This window comes from Prionailurus bengalensis, chromosome B3 (assembly GCF_016509475.1).
Source record: "Prionailurus bengalensis isolate Pbe53 chromosome B3, Fcat_Pben_1.1_paternal_pri, whole genome shotgun sequence".
Lineage (NCBI taxonomy): Eukaryota > Metazoa > Chordata > Mammalia > Carnivora > Felidae > Prionailurus > Prionailurus bengalensis.
In genome coordinates this window covers 104,500,844-104,524,911 of record NC_057355.1, presented here as the reverse complement: position 1 = coordinate 104,524,911, position 24,068 = coordinate 104,500,844, and the positions used below count along the sequence as shown (strand labels likewise).

The 24,068-nt window shown below is 39.2% G+C and overlaps 1 protein-coding gene across 6 annotated transcripts in view; it reads right to left on the bottom strand.

The window, feature by feature from the left end:
* The window catches only part of TMEM260 (transmembrane protein 260), a 72,691-nt gene that overhangs the window by 10,590 nt on the left and 38,033 nt on the right, over window positions 1–24,068 (bottom strand). For 4 of the 6 annotated variants that reach the window (XM_043556234.1, XM_043556235.1, XM_043556237.1 and 1 more), the window contains exons 7-15: window positions 23,922–23,962; window positions 20,118–20,201; window positions 18,813–18,927; window positions 17,661–17,830; window positions 14,624–14,795; window positions 11,494–11,642; window positions 4,028–4,204; window positions 1,777–1,830; window positions 162–252 (exon numbers count right to left, since the gene is read on the bottom strand). In XM_043556234.1, coding sequence (XP_043412169.1) covers window positions 162–252; window positions 1,777–1,830; window positions 4,028–4,204; window positions 11,494–11,642; window positions 14,624–14,795; window positions 17,661–17,830; window positions 18,813–18,927; window positions 20,118–20,201; window positions 23,922–23,962 — 1,053 coding nt within the window. Of the gene's footprint in view, window positions 1–161; window positions 339–1,776; window positions 1,831–4,027; window positions 4,205–11,493; window positions 11,643–14,623; window positions 14,796–17,660; window positions 17,831–18,812; window positions 18,928–20,117; window positions 20,202–23,921; window positions 23,963–24,068 lie in introns of those variants that run through there. The other 2 variants (XM_043556239.1, XM_043556238.1) reach the window with 2 other exon arrangements.

Here is a 24,068-nt window from a genome sequence, read left to right as displayed (position 1 = left end):
TATTTGTGATGTACGAGTAGTTTTCCATTTATACTGCTTTATAAAAGCCAAATGAAACTAGAAACAAAAAGTAAAAACTCTACTGGGATACACACTCCCTCCGTTCTAATCCCCACCACCTTCCTCCCAAATATATTTATATATATAAAAATGGAACATACGTTATATGCGTGAGTGTAGAGTTGAGCCTTCACATTTGGAGGTACGTTTGCTGTTTCTGCCAGGTTAAAGATGAAGAACGGGGTTTTCATCCTAGGAGTGCGGGGGTGGGTGGGAATCTTCATTAAAACCATGATGTCAAATTTCACACGTACAGCTACATCGACCAGATTTTTCCACTGATAAGGAACACACCAAACCCTTTACTGCATTGTTTGTACCTCTCCCATATTCACAGAAGTTTATTCTGAACCAACAGCAACTCCTTCTTTCCCCACTGCCAACACGCTGCATCCGCACTGCTTGCCAAACTTTTAGAAAAAAAGCCTAAATTCATCATTGCTATTATACGTCATTTCATTCTTCCTCCAGATGCACATTACTGTCATGCAGGAGCAGCCAGGAAGGGGGAGACTTGCTGAGTTTGTCAGCACACCCCCGAAGGGACCCATTGCCACGGCTCATGCCACGTGTGACTAGTTCTTCAAAGGTAGCTGGACTCTTTGACCACATGCACTCATCCAAACTGTATTCAGCACGCCAGTTAAATCAATACCTGCCTGAATAATGACTTGCTTCCTTCTTTTAGGTGATTTCTCCCCCAGCTTTCCTACATTCAGTCACAGTAAAGCGTTGTACAAACATACGGTGCGGTGCATCTTTGATCAGTTCTTCAAAGCAAGTATTTGTCCCTATAGCTAGGCTGATAACTTGAATTATGCTGTTTTCTGGCTTTTCAAAAAACACTATTGCATAAACCACAGTACATCTATTTTTGTAATTGCTATTTTGGAGCTGTATTTCTGGACACTTTTTTTAAAAGCTCTTTAAACTTATGTAAACCCTTTATATCATAACTCAATCCTCGGTGTGGAGCACAGTTCCGGGCTCAGATTGGGCACCCTTCGTTTGCTGAAGGAAGTACTTCCTATGTACTTGGTATCACCCTCTGTATACCACTTAGGACTTTCATATTAATATCCAGGCCAAAGTCTGTTAGCATTAGAGATTTTGAATGTTTCAAAATAATGGCAGTCAACAGCATCACCACAACGTGTTCCATACAGGCACAACAGGAAAGTATAGCATCTAGGACGGTGATATTCAAATCTGCTCCCTTAGACTGTAAGCCCCTCGAGGGCAGGAAATATGTTGTATTCATATTTGTAGCTTCCAAGCCTGGCATGGTGTCTGGCCTCTGGGAAGTATTCAGCAGGTGCTTAATTAAATTAGCACATTCCACATGGATCCAGGGCAGTATTAACTGCCCCTCAACAATTACACTCGCTTTGGTTTACTCGAGGCGGAGAGCACCGGAGCACAGCGCTGTGCCTGAGTCAGGGAGATGTGAGTTTCAGACTCCCATCACTTGCAGCAATCTGGCATTGGCCAGTAACCTCTCTACCTTACGTGTGTTTCTTTTGTAAGATGGGGATAATAGTAACTTCTTCATAGGTTGTCGTGAGGATGAAATGGGATTATTAATGTACAATGCACAACGCCTCAAACAAAATGACTGCTCATAAATGTTATTTTATCATACCACTGACCCCCTACCCTACTGGCTGCTTCCCCGCCATATGAAAAACCACAAACACGTAAGTGTAGGATAGTCACCTTGCTTGCCACATCTCTTCGTTGGCCACAGATTCCCAAGAAGATGGGTCAAACCTGCAGTTACAAGAAAGCAGTGAGAGTTTTCTGCAAGCTACGTTTATTGCTACAGGCAGGTATGGAATCCTTGTTATAAAACAAGGAGGGGCGCCTGGGTGGCTCAGTCGGTTAAGCCTCCGACTTCAGCTCAGGTCACGATCTCACGGTCTGTGAGTTCGAGCCCCGCGTCGGGCTCTGAGCTGATGGCTCAGAGCCTGGAGCCTGCTTCCGATTCTGTGTCTCCCTCTCTCTCTGCCCCTTCCCCGTTCATGCTCTGTCTCTGTCTCAAAAATAAATAAACGTTAAAAAAAATTTTTTTTTAAAAAATAATCTTACAAGGCAATAAAATAGGTTGGATCTTGAAGTACTGATAGGGACGGAAATAATAAACTTATCCTAGAGAAGTCTGATCCTTAGGAACTTGAAATTTTGGTAAATGTATTCTTCATCTGCATAATGAGCCCCGGTGCCTCATGGGAGCAAACGAAGGATTAGTGGGAAGAGGCTGGAGGCATCTGAGGAACCAGCTGTTCCCAAGAACTGCAAGATGGGCAACAGGGCAGGGGCGAGGCCTCAGTCACTCTACGGACACAGCTAAGAGCCAAACAGCTGTGAAGCTAGGGGATAAGCTTGAGAGAGGGGACTCCTGGCTTTGATAAAAATCACTGCTGGAGCCAGGATGCTGCTCAAAGAACAATGGCTAAACCATCTGCTGGATTTTGACTTCTCTTAATTAAATTTCTTATTATGTGTCTATTTTGATGGAATGGAAATAACGAGTGGTGTCCTGTATTTGTACTATGGTCACTGTTTGCAGAAAAGGTTATTTTCTTTCTTTTTTTTAAAGTAAGCTCTATGCCCAAGGTGGGGCCCGAACGCACAACCCCAAGATCAAGAACGGCACACTCTACTGATCGAGCCAGCCAGGTGCCCAGAATAGATTATTTTCTAACTTCTCACAATGGTCATGGAGTGCTTTTTTAAAAATATACATATGTAAGTTTATTTATTTATTTTGAGAGAGAGTGAGCAAGTAAGAGCGGGGGGAAGGTCAGAGATGGGGAGAGGGAGAGACTCCCATGCAGGCTCCCCATTGTCAGTGTGAAGCCCACCATGGGGCTCGAACTCACGAACGATGAGATCATGACCTGAGCTGAAATCAAGAGTTGGACACTTAACTGACTGAGCCACCCAGGCGCCCCTACGGAGTGCTTTGATATAAACCTACTTATCCATCTCTGGTTGGTGCACTGCGGACTGTTTGCACATATTGATTCAAAAAACCTTTGTAGCATCTTTCATATGATCTCACCTGTCCTTGAATTATAAGCAATAATTTTTTTTTAATGTTTATTTATTTTTGAGACAGAGAGAGACAGAGCATGAACAGGGGAGGGTCAGAGAGAGAGGGAGACACAGAATCTAAAGCAGGCTCCAGGCTCTGAGCTGTCAGTACAGAGCCCGACGCGGGGCTCGAACTCACAGACCGTGAGATCATGACCTGAGCCGAAGTCGGATGCTTAACCGACTGAGCCACCCAGGCGCCCCTATCAACAATAATTATCTAATCTTTTAGTAATTCATAACTTAAGAAATAGGCAAGAGAAGCACATTTCTAGAGATGGTGACTCAATTTCCATATGGGTGAGAGTCAGCTCTATAGAGATGCTTCAAGGAAGACTGATCACACCCCCAAACAACATAACCAGGATAATGACAAACAACATAACCAGGATAATGACTTTTTCCTAATGAGTAGGAAAAAGTTACTCAAGGGCCAGTCTCCCCTATAGACAAGTTATGTGCTACTCCTGAAGAGAGGAAAATATGGCAAGTTCGTGCGCATAAAAACTCTCATGGGAAACAGAGTACCTTGTAAAGCTCTACTGCAGTTGATGGATCTCTTCCACCTTTAGGGTGCGAGACAGAGGATGGTGGACAATATGGCGTCACAAGAGCTGGAAGCGGAAGGTGCAGGGCACCAACCTGTTGTGATGCCCACTCAACCGCAGCCCCCCCCTTCCCCTCCCACCTCCCTACTGTTCTTCAAACATGAGAACAAGAAATACATGTTCTCTGTTACAATTCATGTGGGCATGAGTAATACTAATAACTAATTTAAAAAAATCAAAACTATTCATGGCATCTCAAAATTTAGTTTTTTAAGCACACAAAACTGCCATACTCTGATGAAAAACAGAACTGCTGTTCCTACCTTCCATATTCTTCGGTCCAGTTATAGATATTTCTTGTGAGTTTAATCCATTCCTCAGGGTTGAATACAATCTCTGAAGGAACTAATTTGTCACAAGAACCCCAAGGCCAAAGTGAATAGTTCTTTTTCCAGGTTGGGTCACCTTCATGAATTCCTATGCAAACAAATGTTTTTTTCCTATTGAAAACAGAAAAGAAAATATTTTTAACTCAAAGTTCTAAATGTTAATAAATACAACTCATAAAGGGTCATTTTTGACTCCTTGAACCTTGGTTAGCAATAAACAATTGGTAAACCTTTCGGTTTATTTAAATCTTTCCCAAATAGACCGTTTAGAATTTATATTAGTGCAAAAAAAGCTGTTTGGGGAGAGCTGGGGAGAAGTTAACAGACATAAATAATAAAACCTACCTGCTCAAAACATAAGAAATCATTTGGGGACAAGCATTATTATAATGAAAGAAAGCTTCTGTGGTCCTGTTTCACATGTAAACTTAAATATTATTTGACACCTTTCTTTTTTCATTTTACAGGTGGAAATACAAGTCTTCATTTGTTTCCCTGCTTAGAAGTAGTTTCTCCTTCCTCAAATTCCCATTGCACTTTCTTCTTCTCTTTTATTGTTACTGTATTGTACTTATTGTTTGCATTCGTAAATCTCCCCAAGTAGCCCAGAAGCATCCTGAGGATAGGCTCTCTATCTCCGAATTAACTCTAAACCACACATAGCAGGATGCTTAGCTAATCCACAATATTTGCTGACTAAAATCAGTTAGATTGAATAAACTATAAAAAGCTTCAAATCCTACAAAAATTAGGAATAGAAATGGTTTAAAAAGGTTGGTTTAAACTCACTATAATCGAATAGTTCTGTTCCAATTTGTGGTGTGTGACTGGGTAGCTATTACGAAATAGGAAAAAAAGACGTATATTAGAAGAAATTACTTGAAAGTAATAAAAGACGCCATCAACTTTGAAACAAGATACTTCCGGCTTAGATTTTAGGTTTTTTCCCACCATCTCTGACCTCTGTGATTTGGAGGAAATTACTTAACTACCTGTGTCTAGTCTCCTCAGCTGTGAAATGGGCAAACCCTCTCAGAGCTGTTCAAGATTAAGTGGGGATCTGATACCAAAGTGCGGTTTTAAAACAGAATAAGAGTTCTGGTTTTGGGGAAGGTGGAGGAAGCACGCTCTACTCTGTCTCCCCCACTGCATACTAGACTTCTTGGACAGAACGCCTGGAATCTGAGGACTCTGAAGAGTAAATGGCAGAAACAAGCACAGGGAAAGACACCGGAATTCTGAGTTCTACCAAACCTGTGGGGAGTTTACCATTTCCCCACTGCTGATATTGCCTAGCCTGGACTCAAGGGAAGCCTAATGCCAAGTGAGGACAAAAAGAGTTCCAAGAAAAGCCCCTGTTTTCAAGCCCAAGAAGGAGGAAAGGGAAGGTTGGGGAGAGTAGAGGAAATCCCCTGGATCTCCCCTCCTCTCCTTCCCCAGGCACCAGGAAGTACTGTGCCAGCAACAGAGGCAACAGCCCAGTGACGGCAGGGGCAACCAGCAGGTCCCTACAGTTCTGAAGGAAAGGAACACCTCTCTAATCAGAGGAGCTGTGGCTGCAAGAGCCAGGAGCAAATCCTCACTGCTCTTTACCTCTGTGCGACCTCTGGCAGCCTGGCTCCAGACATAGACACAGTCACAGGACTTGCGTGGCAGGTGAGGGAAATTAAAGCTCTAGCTTTCTGGCCAGACAACCAGGAAAGAAGGCTCCAAAGAAGGAAAAGGGCAAGAGTGAAGACAGAAAGGAGGGAGGTCAAGAGAGCAATCCCATGAAGTTGTGTAGGAACTCCTGGCATATCTCTGAGCTCAGCATGCATGGATCTGACCCTAAATAGACTCTGAGAAATGAGTCACTGGACAGATGGCCATCCAAGTCCCAGACTGAGTAATGGGCAGCACACAGGGATTGATTCAGATCGCACTGCAAATGCTTGGAAAACAGAACCAACATTGGAACTACAGGACACAGAAGGCAGGTCAGAATTTGCAGCCTGAGATTTACCTGGCTGACAGCCTGCTACACCAACAAACAAACAAATCAACATTCTCGTTAGGATTTAAATAAGGCCCAAATATCCAAAATGTCCAGGATATAATCCAAAAATGTTTTGGCTTATAAAGAAGCAGGAAAATCTCAATTCACAAGGGAAAATATAATCAATAGATGTGAATTCCAAAATGGTACAGATGTTAGAATTGCCAAAGACTTTAAAATATCTATTATAACAATGCCCCAAGAAGTAAAGGCAAATACTCTTGAAATGAATAGAAAAATAGAAAAATCTCAACAAAGAAACAGAAGATATAAAAAGGAACCAAGTAGAAATTACAGAGCTGAAAAATATGATGGAAATTAAAAATTCATTAGATGGGCTTAATGTAAGTCTGGAGAGAGAGAGAGAGAGGGAGGAAGAGAGAGAGAGAAGCAGACAGTAAACTGAATGGTGACAGATCAAGAGATTTAAACCACAAGCAAAAAGACTGAAAAAAAAAAAAGTACGGTCTCATGCACCTGTGGGACAGTACCAAAAGGTCTAATGTTCATGTCATCAGAATCCCAGGTGGAGAAGAGAAAAAATGTGAAGCAGAAGAAGTATTTAAAGAAGTAATGTCAAAAAAGCTCCCAAATTTTGTGAAAGACACAATCTTACAGATTTAAGCAGCTCAGCGAACACCAAACAGGTTAGACTTAAAGAAATCCATGCTCAGATACACCATAACCAAACTGCTAAAAACCAAAGACACAATCTTGAAGGCAGCCACAGAAAAACAACACATTTCACACAGAGAACAATGAGGATGATATCCTGGGATCAAAAGAAGGGCAACGGATATGACAAATACCTAGATAAATAACTTAAATTATTTTTTCTCTTAAATTAAAAAATATATGTATGACAGATGAAAACAAAAATTATCAAGTATCTGGTATAATTAATATATATGACAACACAAAAGTGAGGAGGTTAAAGGGACTTATATGGCAGTAAGTTTTCTATATGCCACTCGAAGTAGCAAAATATTAATCCTAAGTAGACTGTGAAAAGTTAAGTATGTATACTGTGATTCTCAAGACCAACTGTTAAAAAAAAAATTAGCAAGAGACATAGCAAACAACTCAGTAATTTAAAATGGAATACTAAAAAAATCAAAATTTCCAAAATATGACAGGAAAAGGGAAGCAGTGGACTGAGAAACAGAGGGAACAAACTGAGAGCAAATAATGAAATGGTAGACATACATCTAAATACGTCAATATTTTCATGAAATGCAAATGGTCTAAATACACCAATGAAAAGATAGACATTGTCAAAATGGAAAATAAAACAAGACCCAGATATATGCTGTCTACAAGAAACCCACTTTAACTATGATATGGGTGGTTAAGAACAAAAGAATAAAAAAGATAGAACATGAAAACACTACTCAAATTAAAACCCAATCAAAAACCCAGAAGAGTTTTTTCTTTTGTAGATACAAAGATGAAAATGCCATTTAATGAAGAAAGGATGTTTTCAACAAATATTAGGACAACTTGACATTTATACACAAAAACAAAACAACAACAAAGAATCCCCAAGAACCTTGTCTTAATCCCTTGCCCCCTTACAAAAAGTAACTCAAAGTGGACCACTGATATGAAATGTAAAAGAGAAAACTATTAAACTCCTAGAAGAAAACACGTGAAAATCTTTGTGACCTGACACTGGGCAAAGAGTTCTTGGATACGACACCAAAGAGTATGATCCATAAAAGAAAAAAAATGATAATTGGATGTCATCAAAATAAAAAATTTATCTGCAAAAGCCACTTCAAAAAAGAATAAAAGTCAAGCTACAAAATTTATGAATCACATATTTGCTGAAGCTTTGTACCTACCATACAGAAAGAATTCTAAAAACTCAATAGTTAAGAAAACAAACAATCCAATCATCCCACTCATGTTCACACACAAACCTGTAGATGAATGTTTACAGCAGCTTAGTCCCCAACCTGACAACCCAAATGTCCTTCAACAGGTGAACTGATAAACAAACAGGAACATCTGAAGAATGGAATACTACTCAGCAACGAAAGGGAACTGTTCTCTATCCTGACTGTTGTGGGGGTTATCCATGTATCCTACATGGAGCTGTTCTGTATCCTAATTGTTGTGGGAGTTATATAAATGTATACATGTGTTAAAATTCATAGAACTATACATAAAAAAATATCACCGCATCTTAAAAATAAAATAGTAAGTGTTCAATAATATTAGCTTTGTTCCTTTTAAAAAGTGCCCATTTAGAAAGCTTTCGTGTGATGCTGATGGCTCAATGCTTTGGGGGAAAAAGTCTCTATCAAGTGCCTTACAATTGTTCATGTACTTTGACTTAGTAATTTCACTTCTGAGAATCTATTCTAAGAATTCAAACTTCTATCCCCTCCAAAGAAAACTATATACACAAAGTCATTTGTTGTAGTATATAATTTTATGATAGTTAAACATTAAGATATTCCATTAACTATCTACTCATAGTTCCTTTCCCCTCTTATTATTAAAATATAGTACATGTACCTACTAAGAATAGTTTGTAAAAACATTAAAAAATGGTTTCATGATATTCAATGGAAAGATAGGATTCTTCCACATTATGCTTTCAACTTTGTAAAATTTTTGATTTATTTGTATATGTGTAATAGAACCATATTTTTTCTAGTTAAAAAATTTTTTTCTTGGGGTGCTTGGGTGACTCAGTCAGTTGGGCGTCCGACTTCGGCTCAGGTCATGACCTCACAGTTTGAGAGTTCGAGCCCCACGTCGGATTCTATTCTATTCTATAATGAACAAGGCTAACAATAAACTAAAAATTTTATTTAAAAAAATTTTTTTAATGTTTATTTATTTTTGACAGAGAGAGAGAGAGACAGAGCATGAGCAGGGGAGGGGCAGAGAGAGACAGGGAGACACAGAATCCGAAGCAGGCTCCAGGCTCTGAGCTGTCAGCACAGAGTCCAACGCGGGGTTGAAGTCACAGACTGCGAGATCATGACCTGAGCCGAAGTCGGATGCTCAACTGACTGAGCCACCCAGACGCCCCCAAAATTTTATTTTAAAAACTGATACCAATAAGCAATATTTATCTTGAGGCCTTGGTTAATCAAAAATATTAACAAAAATTTATGGGCCAGAAAGTTTATCACCATGCTATATTATAATAGTCAAAGTCTTCTAGACTTCACAAAAATGTCCAAAAATAGAATATTTGTTATCATGCATCTACATGAGAATATTAAACAGTCAAGAAATGATGGTAATAAAAGCATTTTTCTGAGTACATGGGGAAATGCTTATGATATGGTATTAGGTGAAAAAACTGAACAGAAAACTATTATCTCAGCTAGTATTGTAGGAGTCTGTGAGAGTGTATATGTGTTTGTAGAAGTAAATAATTGATGTTAAAAATGAATGAAATTCCGAAAAGCTTACCAAGATGTTATCAGTGGATATCTTAAAGACAGATAGTATTGATCTTCTTTATATTTATTTGCCTGTGTTTTTTAGAATTTCCACATGGAGCATAGAGTATTTCTGTAACAGGGACATGCCTCATTCATGCCAATGGCCAATGGGGTAATGCCTTTCACAATCTGGGCCTCCCCGTGCCTCCCCACTCATCTCTTCACCTAGCCCTTTAAGCCCGTGCTCCAAGCTTACTGGACCACTCCCAGTTTCCCCAGGGCTCAGCAGGCCCTTCCCATGACTTTGCACGTGCACTTCCCTTGAATTGGCCTTCTCCTACCCACTTGGCAAATTCCTACTTAGTCTTTAAATCTCCAACATTATGTCCATACTGACACTTCCATGCTTACCAGATGACAATGTAATTTTTCTGCTTCATATTTACAGCACCACCTGAAACCCTCTCCAAAAGACTGCAACAGCAGGGGTCATGCCCATGCATCTGTAGCTTATATAGTTGTTGGGTCATTTTGGACAGTCAATTATTTATTAAATAAATGCTGAATGAATGCCTCCAGGCAGAATTAATTGCTTCTTCACCCATGCTCCCAGTTAAATCATCCTCGGTAAACACATATTGAACATTGACTGGGTCTCACACTTCACAAAGCTCGGCTAGCATAGTAGAGAGCTTACCCCATTATATTATAGCCAGTTATACTCATATCTATGTGTATATACAACAAGATTGTGGTCTACTTAAACTTGGAACTGAGTCTCACTTTATTGCCAAGGCCTAACATAGGCTGGAGCATAGTAGATTCAATAATGTTTGTGGGGTTGAATTAAATAAAATTAACCAAAAAAATGTCCATTTAGGGATGTTAATGGCTCTTAATATCTTATTCAAAAATAGAACAATTAAAATTACTCTCACAGAACACTTATACTCATTATTTATCACTTCATTAGCCACAGTAAACTTCAGGTTCTGAACACCAAAAGTACCATGTTATCAAATTCTTTTTTTTTTTTTAAATTTTTTTTTTCAACGTTTATTTATTTTTTGGGGACAGAGAGACAGAGCATGAACGGGGGAGGGGCAGAGAGAGAGGGAGACACAGAATCGGAAACAGGCTCCAGGCTCTGAGCCATCAGCCCAGAGCCCGACGCGGGGCTCGAACTCACGGACCGCGAGATCGTGACCTGGCTGAAGTCGGACGCTTAACCGACTGCGCCACCCAGGCGCCCCTCAAATTCTTAGTAAGGGATAATTTAACTTGGGAATTTAGAAAGAATTTCTTAAATCCCCTTTATAAGAGAATAGAAATGATGAAATACGTTTTCTTCTTCACACTCTGGACAATCTCAAGCATTTCATGGATAGGAAAAATGTTCAACACTCTACCACTGAAGGAGTTATTTATTCTTGACCTTAACTATGAATAATTTTACGTTCTTAAGTCTAGAATTCACAGTTCTCATATGTTATCTCAGCCAGCATAACTGTAGGTGTTTTTCTTATTTACAAAAATGCCTTATCCTTTATTAGAAAAATCCTTAAGCTATTTTTATATAGTGATTATTCCTGGAAAAAATTTGCTTTACACTTAAAAGGGGGCCATGGTGTTGATCGGGGGAACTATAATTGCTTGAGATCCACCTGCAACGATTTCAAGTAGACAGGCACATCTCCAATTTCTCTGAATTATACTAAGATCTTATTTGCTATTCTTGTTAATCTGTCCTTATTTTTCCTTTACCCAGAACAATAACATTTATTTCTGCCTGGCCTCATTTATGCACAGATATTCAATTTAATTACAAAGATAATCTCACCAGTGACAGGGAAATAGGTGTAGAAAATTGGTCTTTTGGATGAGGCACAGCTGCTACATAAACAATTTTAGAAAAGCTTAAGATTTTAGAAAAGCTATTATATGAAAAGAATGCTTACTGTTTATTTATTTCAAGAAAATGATAAAGATTAAATGTGACCATTCCACTAGGTAACATTCCTTCCACAGGATTCCACCGGTTTCCAGGAAAGCTGACACCTGGTAAGTGCTTTGCCATCTTGGGTAAATACCACTCATAAGTCATCATCTATCAGAAAAATAATAAGTGATGTCACATTTTTGATATACTTCTTAAAAAAGAATCAAGTTGACCAAGTACAATGAAAAAGTTCTAAAATGTGGGTATTATACTCATTAAATATTAACATGATTGAAAAATATGAACAAGCACAACCGAAGTATTCGCCACTGACTACTCCTCTAAATGACTTTAACCTTGGATTTCATTTCTTAAGCTGTGCCTACTATTGGTAACCTAAGCACTTAGTTTGATCTTACCTGCATGCACTTGACGGATGCACTGGCCAGAATGACCTTCCCCCGTCTCACACCTAGAGAATGTGTGCCCAACTTTCAGACCAAGCTTAAGTATCACTTCATCCATGATGCCCTCCCCAGGTTCCACCGCAGAATGATAGGCTCCTATAGCACCTTGTACCTACCTCTGTCACAGCTCTTACACTATTCATTCACTAGACTCTGAGCTTCTCGAGGGAAGGGACTGTATGTTTTCATCTTTGTGCCTCTGCACCTAGCACAGTGCCTGGCATTGAATGGTTCTCAGATTATGTTTGCTGAAGTTGGAAGGTCTTTGGTGGCCAGGCTAGACAACCTGGGCAAGATACAGAGATGTGTCATTACTCGACTCTTTTGTTCATCCATTTACTCCAGAAACAAGTACTGCCCACCTACAATGAAAAAGATAAAATCCCTGCCCTTGAGAAGCTCAACGTATGACAATCTAGACCTCAAAGAGAAAAATTATCTGAATGTATCAGTATGTCCAAATTGTATATTCTCACATGGTCTTTTGATTAAAATAAATCATCAATATCAGGAAAAATCATTATTTCTTAATTCTATACTTAGTATATCCTTATCTATACTTTCATATGTACAGATTTACTTTTTTTTTTTTTTAAGAAAAGACTCCCATTTACACCTTCAAAGCTTTGTTATCGTTTAGATATTACCTTTTGAGCAATTATGCTTACGTGTTACTTGCTTTATATAAGTAATTTAACTAGAGATGACAAATTAATTTTAATCTAGGTGTACATTGTAAATACTCAAACATACTGATTGAATTAGATCTTATGACCCAATAGTTTCAGTTCTTAGGGATATTAACATTAATTCAACACCTTCTATATGCTACAACCTTAATATTTCTCATTTAATTCTCATAGTGACCTTATTGCATAGTAATCACATTAGACACTGCTGGGTGCCTACTCAACAGCTAGTACCCTCTTCTTCCTCACTGACACAATCCTGACTTTGACCTGGTAGTCCAGGGCAGCTCCATGCTTGGGTCTAGTCTTTCCCTTTTGCCAGCAAGGAGTTTAGGAATTAGCATATGACCCAATACTGATTAGAGGGGGGCCCTCGGGGTGGTCTGCTAGGGGCTTCTGGGGCACATGTTACTCTCAACAGAGAGGGGAAGAGAGATAGGAGGTTGGTGGGGGGCAGGGGACGGGGGACAGAGAGAGAGAAAGAGGAGGGGAGGAGAGAGGAGGAGAGGCACTTTGCTTCCTTTTAGGATGTGATGCTTGGAACTGGACATTCATCAGTTCAAGATGGATGTAGAAAAGTGGGCCTGGAACACTGACATCACTTGAACTGCTTGTATTATCCATCCTAAAACCTCCTATCTTCAGACTACTTCTTACGGGAGATTAAACCCTCTATAGTTTAAGCTACTCTTAGGTATTTTGTTTCTTGCATTCAAAAGCATCCTAACTTAAATGATGATCATTTCCATTTTATAGATCAGGAGACAGAAGCTCTGAGAGGAAAAATCATTAGCCCCATGTCACACATCCTGGAAGTGACAGAATGAGGACTTGAATTTAGGTCTAATTAACTTTGAAATCCACGCTTTTCAACGATAGTGACTGCCGTCCTAAACAGTATTTTAAAATCATGGTGGGATACCACATTATCAACTAATAACCTCGCTTTTGTCAGAAGCTAGGCTGAAGATCAAATTAATCAATTTGTGTACCTGATATAAAAGCAAACTGCTTACAAAAAAATGTGTAATTTGCAAGTTTCCCCATATTTGCAAATCTGTTTATCCAGTTTTCTCCAAAAAATTCCAATTATTCATTAATTCAACAAAATTTATTAAGTATTGTGCCTACTAATTTGCTCAATCAAACTAATCATAGTATTAAGATTAGTATAAAGATTAGGAATTCTCTTTCCCTGATGACTGCTCTAAAAACACCAGAGATAGATTTGTTCCCTTTTAGGTATTTATGGTTTAAATTAGAAATCTTATAGTTTAAATATATTTCTTCAGTTCCGGAAGATTGTTTTAATAGACCTGGAAATTTTCACAAGTCCTCTCCAAATGTATTTTTGTCACAAGACCAACAAAGTTTACCCAAAATTCTATACCAGAATTGGGGTTAATAATTTCTACTTAGAATGAAATGTTTACTTACCTGCAGTATAACTTATTTTATATTCAACCTAAAATATTTTAATCTCTGGACCAGTGGGCAGTGTTAATTTGAATGGCTGTGTTGGCCAAATATATTATTTGATTCTACCATGAAAAACATTAATTCTTAAAACATTCAGTTTAGAAAAGTTTTTTAAAATATTTATTTACTTTTGAGAGAGAGAGACAGAGACAGAGTGTGAGCAGGAGATGGGCAGAGAGAGAGGGAGACAGAATCCAAAGCAGGCTCCAGGCTCTGAGCTGTCAGCACAGAGCCCGATGTGGGGCTCAAACTCACAAGCGGTGAGATCATGACCTGAGCCAAAGTTGGACACTTAACCGACTGAGCCACCCAGGCGCCCCCAAACATTCTGTTTAGATGAGAAGGAACCAATTCATATGGCTTATACATTAGTTAAAATAAACAAAAGAACATGATGTATATTCTAAGAGTTTTCATGAAAACTGTACCCATCCACTGTTAAAAAAGTTTAAAAAATATTTGCTTTAAAGCGATTACTGTTACTATATTCTAAGTATATTTTTCACATACTTACTTCCTGATCCACTAGTGAAATATCTGGCCTCAGTCCCTCGCAATAATGCATGTAACGGAGAGAATTCCCTGGCAAATCTCCTCTGAGTAAGATAATTGCATCATGAGGCATAGAGGCTAGAAGGTTCTTTGCAAATTTATCAATAACATAGTTGGTCCTTTGGTCACAAATGCTAAACAAAAGAATAAAGAAACATTAAAATAGCAACATACTGCTACAGTTTGAACAAGACTGAATTTATTTTCTGCACCATTCTTTTCCCATCATGCACTCTACATGTAGTGTTTCAAAGTACTCTAATTTATATCTTTAAAAAAAATTTTTTTTAACATTTATTTACTTTTGAGACAGAGAGAGACAGAGCATGAACAGGGGGAGGGCCAGAGAGAGAGGGAGACACAGAATCTGAAGCAGGCTCCCGGCTCTGAGCTGTCAGCACAGAGCCTGATGCGGGGCTCGAACTCACAGACCGTGAGATCGTGACCTGAGCGAAGTCGGACGCTCAACCGACTGAGCCACCCAGGTGCCCCTAATTTATATCTTTTAAGAAGATAAATATATTTGAAAAAAGAACACTATCATCTGAAAGAAAACTGATTGTGCAATTAAACAAAAATCAGTGGACTGCTTTACTTCTGGAATTTATCATTTCTATAAAAAGGGAATCAGTTAGTGCTTAGAAATAAGTCCTTTTTCCCCCCTAAAAACACACCCAATTTCACTAAAAAGAAGTAAGTCTTCTGATTTCACTTGGAATTCAAGGTAATATCATGTCAAGTTCATTTAGACCAAAGGACTTTTCAGAAATTAAAAGGAAATCTACCAATTTCTGGCATAACTTCGTATGACATTGGTCTGACTCTCTTGCGTGCAAGGTTGATCCTTTTCACCACTTCCCCCACTTCTCTCCTTTCTAGACTGAGAACTAACTCATTAGGGAATGACACCAACAAGAAGGAAGGGAAGGAACAGCTGGTTGAGTTGTTTACTTCTCTCCAGGCATTTCTTGCTATTGCCAACAACAGCGGTACAACTCTTTTCAGTGACGGAGTGGACTTTCTAACTTCAAAGAAAACTGGCATGAATTCTGAGAGCTTCCCATGAAAAAAGAAATAGACTACAAGAGAGTAAACGCATCAAAACACGGAACAAGCAATGTCCTGCCTGTTATTATCAGGTCTGTTACATTTAATGGTTTGGAGACACACAGCCTAAAGTTGAATCACTGGGCTAGCGTCACAAAGCAAATGAACACTGCTAGGAACAAAATATTAACCCTTGCCTTTGAAACTGCTGCAACTGCTTCCTGCTATGATTCCCTACTTCTCAGGGTGATGCCTCACATTTTGCCACCTAGTGAAGTTGCTGTCTATTCCATTCCCCTGGGACAAATACAAGAATCAAAACAAAATACAATAACCCAGCCTTGTACAAGCATCCCTGATGTCGAACCTGGATTGCCCTAAAGACCCGAGTCAGGAGGAGATTGGGATAAAACAAACGTGGGAAACATGTGGGCTTTGCAGACCCTTGTTAAGCTAGCTATGGCGTTGTGCCTGGGACACACGTCCCCTTCCCACCAGACCTCCTGTGAAGCAGCCTTCCAAACACTGGCTCTACCCTGGTATTATAAAGACATCAGTTTTTAAAGTTAAGTTGAAAGGGGACATCTAACCTTTTAATCATTATTTTTTAAAGGCTTTAAGTATATATGCATGTATATATGTATGTATGTATTTATGAGAGAGCAGGCACATGAGTAGCAGGGGGAGAGGGAGAAAGAATCTTATGCAGGCACCACCCTCCCCCCCCCCCCCCCCCCAGCACAGAATCCCACGCAGGGCTCGATCTCACAACCTGAGCCGAAATCAAGAGTTGTACCTGAGCCACCAGGTGCCCCAGAAATTTAACCTTTTAAAATACCAATCAGTGCACCTGGGTGGCTCAGTCGGTTAAGCGTCTGACTTCAGCTCAGGTCATGATCTCGTGGTTCGTGGGTTTGAGCCCCATGTCAGGCTCTGTGCAGACAGCTCAGAGCCTGGAGCCTGCTTCAGATTCTGTGTCTCCCTCTCTCTCAGGCCTCCCCAGCTCATGCTCTGTCTCTGTCTCTCTCTCAGAAATAAATAAACATTAATAAAAAAACTTTTTTCAATACCAATCAAATCTCACTATCATGAAACTCCAGTGGACTCTTTCCACCTCTGTAACGTTTACTCAACGCTGATGGAAATAAATGAACTATCATCTAAAACGTGGACGTCTCTTATGTTAGACTGAGGTTTTCATTGGCATGGTTATCAAACAGGTTTTTAAAAGTACATATAATGCATAAGAATGAAGAAACTTTTAGAACTTCAATGATTTCAAAATAATTAATATTCACTGCTATGGAGTGAACTAGAAAAGGGCCAGGTGTTACTCAAAAGATGAAATCTTTGAAGGATAAAGGGAATTATTTCAGGGCATACACAAAGGCCCAAATGCCTTTACTCTCCATCCAAGTGGTATTTAAAAAAAAAATTTTTTTTTAACGTTTATTTATTTTTGAGACAGAGAGAGACAGAGCATGAACGGGGAGGGGCAGAGAGAGAGGGAGACACAGAATCGGAAGCAGGCTCCAGGCTCTGAGCCATTAGCCCAGAGCCCGACGCGGGGCTTGAACCCACGGACCGCGAGATCGTGACCTGAGCTGAAGTCGGACGCTTAACCGACTGAGCCACCCAGGCGCCCCCAAGTGGTATTTTAGATCATGGACACATCACGGACACATCCTCCAGATCCTACAAAGTCTCTCTAGGGCTCCTTGGGGGAAAATATACAACTGGTTGATATGTGCCACCCAAAGCCTTGCTGGCAACGCCCTGAAACTACGCATCAGTCAGGCTGAGATTCTGTTCAGGCAGAAGCACCGCATCCAGACCAAGCCGTCTCACTCTGAAAACCAGTGGAGGTTACAGGTGCAACAAAGTCCGAGGATCTAAACATCCAAACGTCTCTTGTTTGGGTGAGACTTTTCATAAAATTAAGCATGTGTTACCTGAAATTAGAATATATTTGGTACATTATAAAAAGCGTTGCTGAAAGCCACTCCAGACACTGAAGCCCACTGGTGTTCAGCACTCGGTTGCTCTCAGAAACTAGCGCGGCCAAGCCGACGCCGGCGAGCACGGCCACCACAGCGTTGCTCTGCATCCAGAATCTTTCTACCTGTGCAAGAGACACAAGAGCAGCACGTCCGGCTGGCTGCTTTATGCAACCGATCAGGCACCTGTCGACTTAAAAAATACACCGCGTAGGCCTAGCTGCTTAGGCCTGCTGTCACGCAGGTCTTGTTAACTGACTTTCCCCAATCCGACTCCACGTCCCTCTAGCTTTCAATTTTCAAATATTTCCCCTTTCCCGTTTGACACACGAATCTCCCTTTTTGGATCTACACATTCTTTTCAATCCCGTGGCCTGAGCCTTGAACTCCTGCCACTTGTAAGGTGGAGGGGGTGGAGAAATGCTTTTGCTTTGCTCCTGATGTCTCCTCCCACGTGGGGAAGCTCCACCAATGTAACACCCCTCACTCCTTTCCCGAGGGGTGCAGGCACTGAGCTGACGGGGGGTGGGGGGAGTCTGGGAGCTGAGGGTGGGTCTGCAGAGCCTTCCCCTTTCCTCTTTCTCTTGGAAGTGATCTGCCTACAGGATGCACCTGTCCAGGGGCAGACTCTGTCCCTGTGGAGCCAGTGGGGTGGGTGTGGGGTGGGGAGGGTCTTGCCCTGGACAGCGCTGCCTGTGACTGGTGGGTGGGTCTGTCCATTCCAGGATGTGCTATGAGGAAGCCCCCTTGCCCACAGACATAAACCACACTCTCCAATCTCAGAGTGATCAGTGATAAAGGTGATTCACCCTGGTTTATCTCATTTCTCAGTTGATTCAGCACTCAGATGATCAAATAGGGTATTATTTATTAGGCCTCTCGAACATACACACACACACTGCATTGGTTTCTGCCATTAGAGAAGAGGTATCTACATTTATAATTTCTACTACAAAGAGAATACGCTAATAATTTTTGATCTATAATAAATTACACACAACTTTAACTATTCTAAGATAAGTCACTCTTCTACAAGATTCGTGAAGACAAGATTGTACATTCCTAATCACCTTTTGGGTCAAAGGGCCATATCCAAGTCAAACTTACCACACCCAAGAAAAGTGGTTTTGAAATATCTAAATTCGCCCTCCAAGCGAAGAACAATGAATAAATGCAAAACATTCCAGTAAAAAGCCATACTGATGATGGGTTCTGTCTGTCCCTATAAAAAAAATTTAAATATGTCCAAAATTATTTACGTGCATGAATACTAATGACAATATCACATAGGTTTAAACTACGGGAAAAAAAAATTAGATCCATAAAACTTTCCATTTTTAACTAGGGACAAAGAAAGATCTCAGTTGAAAGAAATCTGAGTGGGAACATACAACCGAAACATAGTCATTCACTACACATTGTAATACATATCACAGACGACTTCACTTGGAACTATACGGCAACAGATAGAAAGTTAAGATTTGCAGAAGAAATACAGATTATTAATCTTGTTAAATCGGAGATGCAATTAAACATACGCAAAACAAAGGAATAATGTCATGCATCAAAATAAAAAGATTTTACAATGACAAATCTCAATATTGGTGAGGGCGTAATACTGCGAAAGCATGTGTTATTATAATCTTCAAGAAAAGATACTTTGATAATATATATGAAGAGCCTTAAAAATAATCACACTCATTGACCTAGCAATTTGACATGTAAGTGTAAAACTTTAAGAAAAACCAGAAATGTGGATAAAGGTTAATCCATAAAAATGCTTTAATATTACTTGTAGCAGAAAGAGTGGAAGCAATCTGCAAAGTCTCAAATAGTTAAAAGTTAATTCTCCTAGGTCACAGAATGGAGTTTTACACAGACGTTTAAATGATTTTAAGTGTTTTTATGATACGGGAAAATGTTCACAATATAACGGTAAGTGCCAAGGAAACACAACTACAAATGTATGTACATGTATAAATTTACATAAAACACTTAGACTAGAAAGTAAGTGAACAAAAAATTAAGGGAGTGTTGCATTTTTCAGGTTTTCTTTTATCATCAGAGGTTACTTTTTTCTTCAGAGGAATTCAAATTATGGCTTACTTCTTTTGCAATGCAACAATAAGTAGCTATGGGCAGAGTACGGGATCAAACCAGAAGTTTAAGACATCAAATGACTTGCTTACTTAGATTGTAATGTAAGGAATGCTCAATCTTCCAAAATCATTAATTTATAATCAGGAAAAAAAAACTAGCAAGAAAGCAATACAAATTTGCTGTAAACAGAAGTGTCAGAGTCATTTATATTTAATATAAAATAATACTTGCAATGTTCTACAATGACATATTAAAATATGAATGGAATTAGTGAATATGGGGAAGAGAACAGGGAAAAATTATATTACTCACTTTCTTGCTAAAGATATATTTGCCCAAACTGCGAGGGCTTGAATGTTGAATGAGAGTTGGGTCCTCATACTTGCTACTTGAGAACTGTAAAAGACAATCTAACTTATTGTTGGTAGAAAACAAACTTGGTTAGTTCCAAATAAAACATTATTTGTAAGACACACCTGATAACGCACTGAATAGTTTTAAGGGCTGGAGTCAGATTTTAAAATTACTTTGTCTTCTCATTTTAAATTTGGGAGAAAAGGTACCACAAGAAAAGAGTTAAACAGTTCTTTTTTAAAATTTCTTTTTTAACGTTTGTTTATTTTTGAGAGAGAGAGAGACAGAATGTGAGCAGGGGAGGGACAGAGAGAGAGGGAGACACAGAATCCAAAGCAGACTCCAGGTCTGAGCTGGCAGCACAGAGCTCAATGTGGGGCTTGAACTCACGAACTGCGAGATCATGACCTGAGCTGAAGTCTGATGCTTAATCACTGAGCCACCCAGGCACCCCAAGGGTTAAATAGTTCCAAGATGTTTTCCAATTGTAACACTGGGTTACCAATTTTATATTTGGCTTAGGATCAGAGCAAGTAATTCTTCTGTATTTGTAATATTGGTATGGTGTATCGATATCATAAACCAATTTGTATCCTCTGATTGGTTTGGTAAGAAGTCATCAGAAATGGGTTTTTGAACTTCTGTCAGCATTGTACACATGGCCTCCTGTGATTTCCTAATTGAAAACAAAATTAATTCAAATAATTTTCTGGAGATCCAATCATAAAAAAGGAAACAAGAACAAGAGAGGTGATCTCCCTTAAAAGGCTTCCTTGTTTTCTATATTATGTGGTTCAAAAATGTTGAAGCCATCTCTGAGAAATGTATTCTTTTTCCTATAATTAAACTAAATTCTTCCATTAACTAATAAGGATTTTCCAACTGCTTTCTGAGTTCTAAAATAGCTCTAGCAGTCTCCACTTTTCAAAAAAGAAACGACTCTATACACCATCTCAAAGAACTTTCTTCTCCCTACCGGCAATTTTGCTGGAGAAAATGCGATGCCATAATTATGGAAACCACACAATGTGTCTTTTACTAATGGAGACTCATCTACTATGAGAAGATATTCTTACCCACTTTCAAATACACTTGAAAAATTGATTCCAGCATGCGGCCCATTTCAAGCCATTCTTCAAAAGGAATGAAGTCAGTCTCAAAATTAATTCTTGGAGATCTGTTGCTTAAGTGTTAGCTCTAAAACATGGTCACTGCCTAGGGTTAGATTCAATAATTTCCTTGTACAGGATTGCAATTTAGAGATATGCATGGGGAAAGAATTTAATTTGCTTGACTGGAAAAGGATAGATGATTAGGTCCCATCATTTTGAAGGATTTTCTAGTAGGTTAATTATGAGTTGCTTCTCTCAACACTCCTGTCCACCTGAAACAATTAAAGGCTAGAAATTCTCTCCCTCAGTCAGAGAGTGCTAGGATTAAGCCTCCATTCTACAGTATGATTTGGTTTGAACAAATAGCGTGGGTGTGAGTGGTCATTACTTTTGTCATGTCTTTTTTCTGGGCATATTACCTAACTGCTATTCCTTCACTATAAAGGAAGCTTTTGTGTTCCCCAATAGATGACTTTTATGTGCACCTAATAAAAGTTAGATGTAAAGTCCAGCATTACTCTTTTTTTTTTTTTTAATGTTTCTTTATTTTTGGGAAAGAGAGAGGGAGGAGAGGGGCACAGAGAGAGGGGGAGAGAATCCGAAAGGCTCCGAGCTGTCGGCACAGAGCCCAACGCAGGGCTCAAATCACAAACTGTGAGATCATGACCTGAGCTGAAGTCTAATGCTCAGCGAACTGAGCCACCCAGGCGCCTTCACAAAGGTGCCTTACTCTTGAGAGCTCTTTGGAGTTCAGGTGGGATTTGTGAAGGTAAAATATACTAGCAATCTTCAGTGTGATAACAACCCTGGGAGGTGGGTAAAAGAGAGCAGCAGTGAGTATTCTGGCATGGAGCAAAGCAGAATAAAATGAAAGTCCACGGCCACTGGTAAAGCTGTCTTTATAACTGAGCTTCTGGCGACCTTCTCTCCAAACGAAAAAGAAAAAGGACCCACAAAGGTTCAGTCAGACATAAAAAAAGATATTCAAAATTAGTTGTGAGAACCAACAAAAGGTTACATAAGAATAATTGGTACCAGGAAAGTGTTTTCAAATTACAGTATAAAATGAAAACCAGCAGGCTAATAAAACAGTATGCATATCACGATGCCATTTTTAAAAACAAAAATAGAAGAAATATTGGAAGGACACAGACAAAAATGTTACTGGTGGTTATCTCTGTATGTTGGAGTTATAATAATTTTAATTTTCTTACTTTTGCTTACCTGGATTTTCTAAACTTCTTATAACGATTATGCATCATATTTTGGGAGTAGGGAAAAAGGTCATTTAAAAAGAAAAGAAGGAAGGATGGCAGGAAGCAAACAAGCTAGCAAGTTAACAAGACAGAAACTGTGAGAACCTATGAACTGCCTTGTATACAGAGTTAAAATATTCTCCCCATATTTTAAAAATGGTTTTCAAATAGTCCTGGGAATCCCACATTAATAATTACTTAGGAGATCACCTGTGATAGAAGACTATTTGCCATAATTTTATATTGAAAATATTATAAAAATAGTAAAGGATTGGTATGGGTATTTTTCTTTTTTTCTTATTTAAAAAAAAATTTTTTTTTCAACGTTTATCCATTTTTGGGACAGAGAGAGACAGAGCATGAACGGGGGAGGGGCAGAGAGAGAGGGAGACACAGAATCGGAAACAGGCTCCAGGCTCTGAGCTATCAGCCCAGAGCCCGACGCGGGGCTCGAACTCACGGACCGCGAGATCGTGACCTGGCTGAAGTCGGACGCTTAACCGACTGCGCCACCCAGGCGCCCCAGTATGGGTATTTTTCAAGTTGTCTTAATCTGTGTGGGTTTTAAAGCAAATATTAACCCATTTTTCCAAGAACCCTAGTGGGTAACGCAGATGAAATTTATTTGCTTAACCTGGCTCTAAAAAAGGCTGGATATTAAAAATATTTAAGTCCAAAATAGAGCTTAAGGACAGCTAAAGAAAAAGTCTTAAGAGACATCAAGTAAATAAAGCTCTCAAGAATTAAAGAACATAGCTCAATTCTAAATAAAAATAAAATAATCAAATTGCTAAATACAATGTTATAAAATATCTCTGAAAAAAAAAGCATATATAAAACCAGAACAAAGAATAAATTATGTATAAAGAAACAGTGCATTGGATAATTTCGTATCCAAATGAAAGTTGAAACATTTTAGTTGCGTAGGTTCTACGTAGTCTCTTAATAACCGCTGTATTTATTACTCACTTCAATCTTTACCTTATTGAAGGAAATGCTAGAATGTTTGACAGTATACACACACAACTGTTACCTGTACAGGCTAAAGCTACTTCTCAGACATACTGCTTCACAAAGAGATAAACCCAGAAATCCCAAAATTCACTTAAAGGAATGAATAGAGAATTTACTTAAAATCAGTTTCAGGGGCGCCTGGGTGGCTCAGTCAGCTAAGCATCTGACTCTCAATTTTGGCTCAGGTCATATCTCAGGGTTTGTGAGATCGACCCCAAATGGGGCTCTGTGTTGACAGCCAGAGCCTGCTTGGGATTCTCTCTCTCCCTCTCTCTCTCCGCCCCTCCCCTGCATATGCACGCTCTCCCTCTCTCTCTCAAAAAATAAATAAATAAACTTAAAAACAAAACAAAACACAGTTTCAAATATTTCATACTCACAGCAAAATTTCAGACATACTGGATCCTATTTCAGATTTGGCCTAAACATAAAAGAGAAAAATTTACTTGTGCAAGCATTAAACTGAAGCTTTGTTAGGCTACTGTATTTTAACTACCTTGATTTAAAATATGCGTGCTTTAAATAGA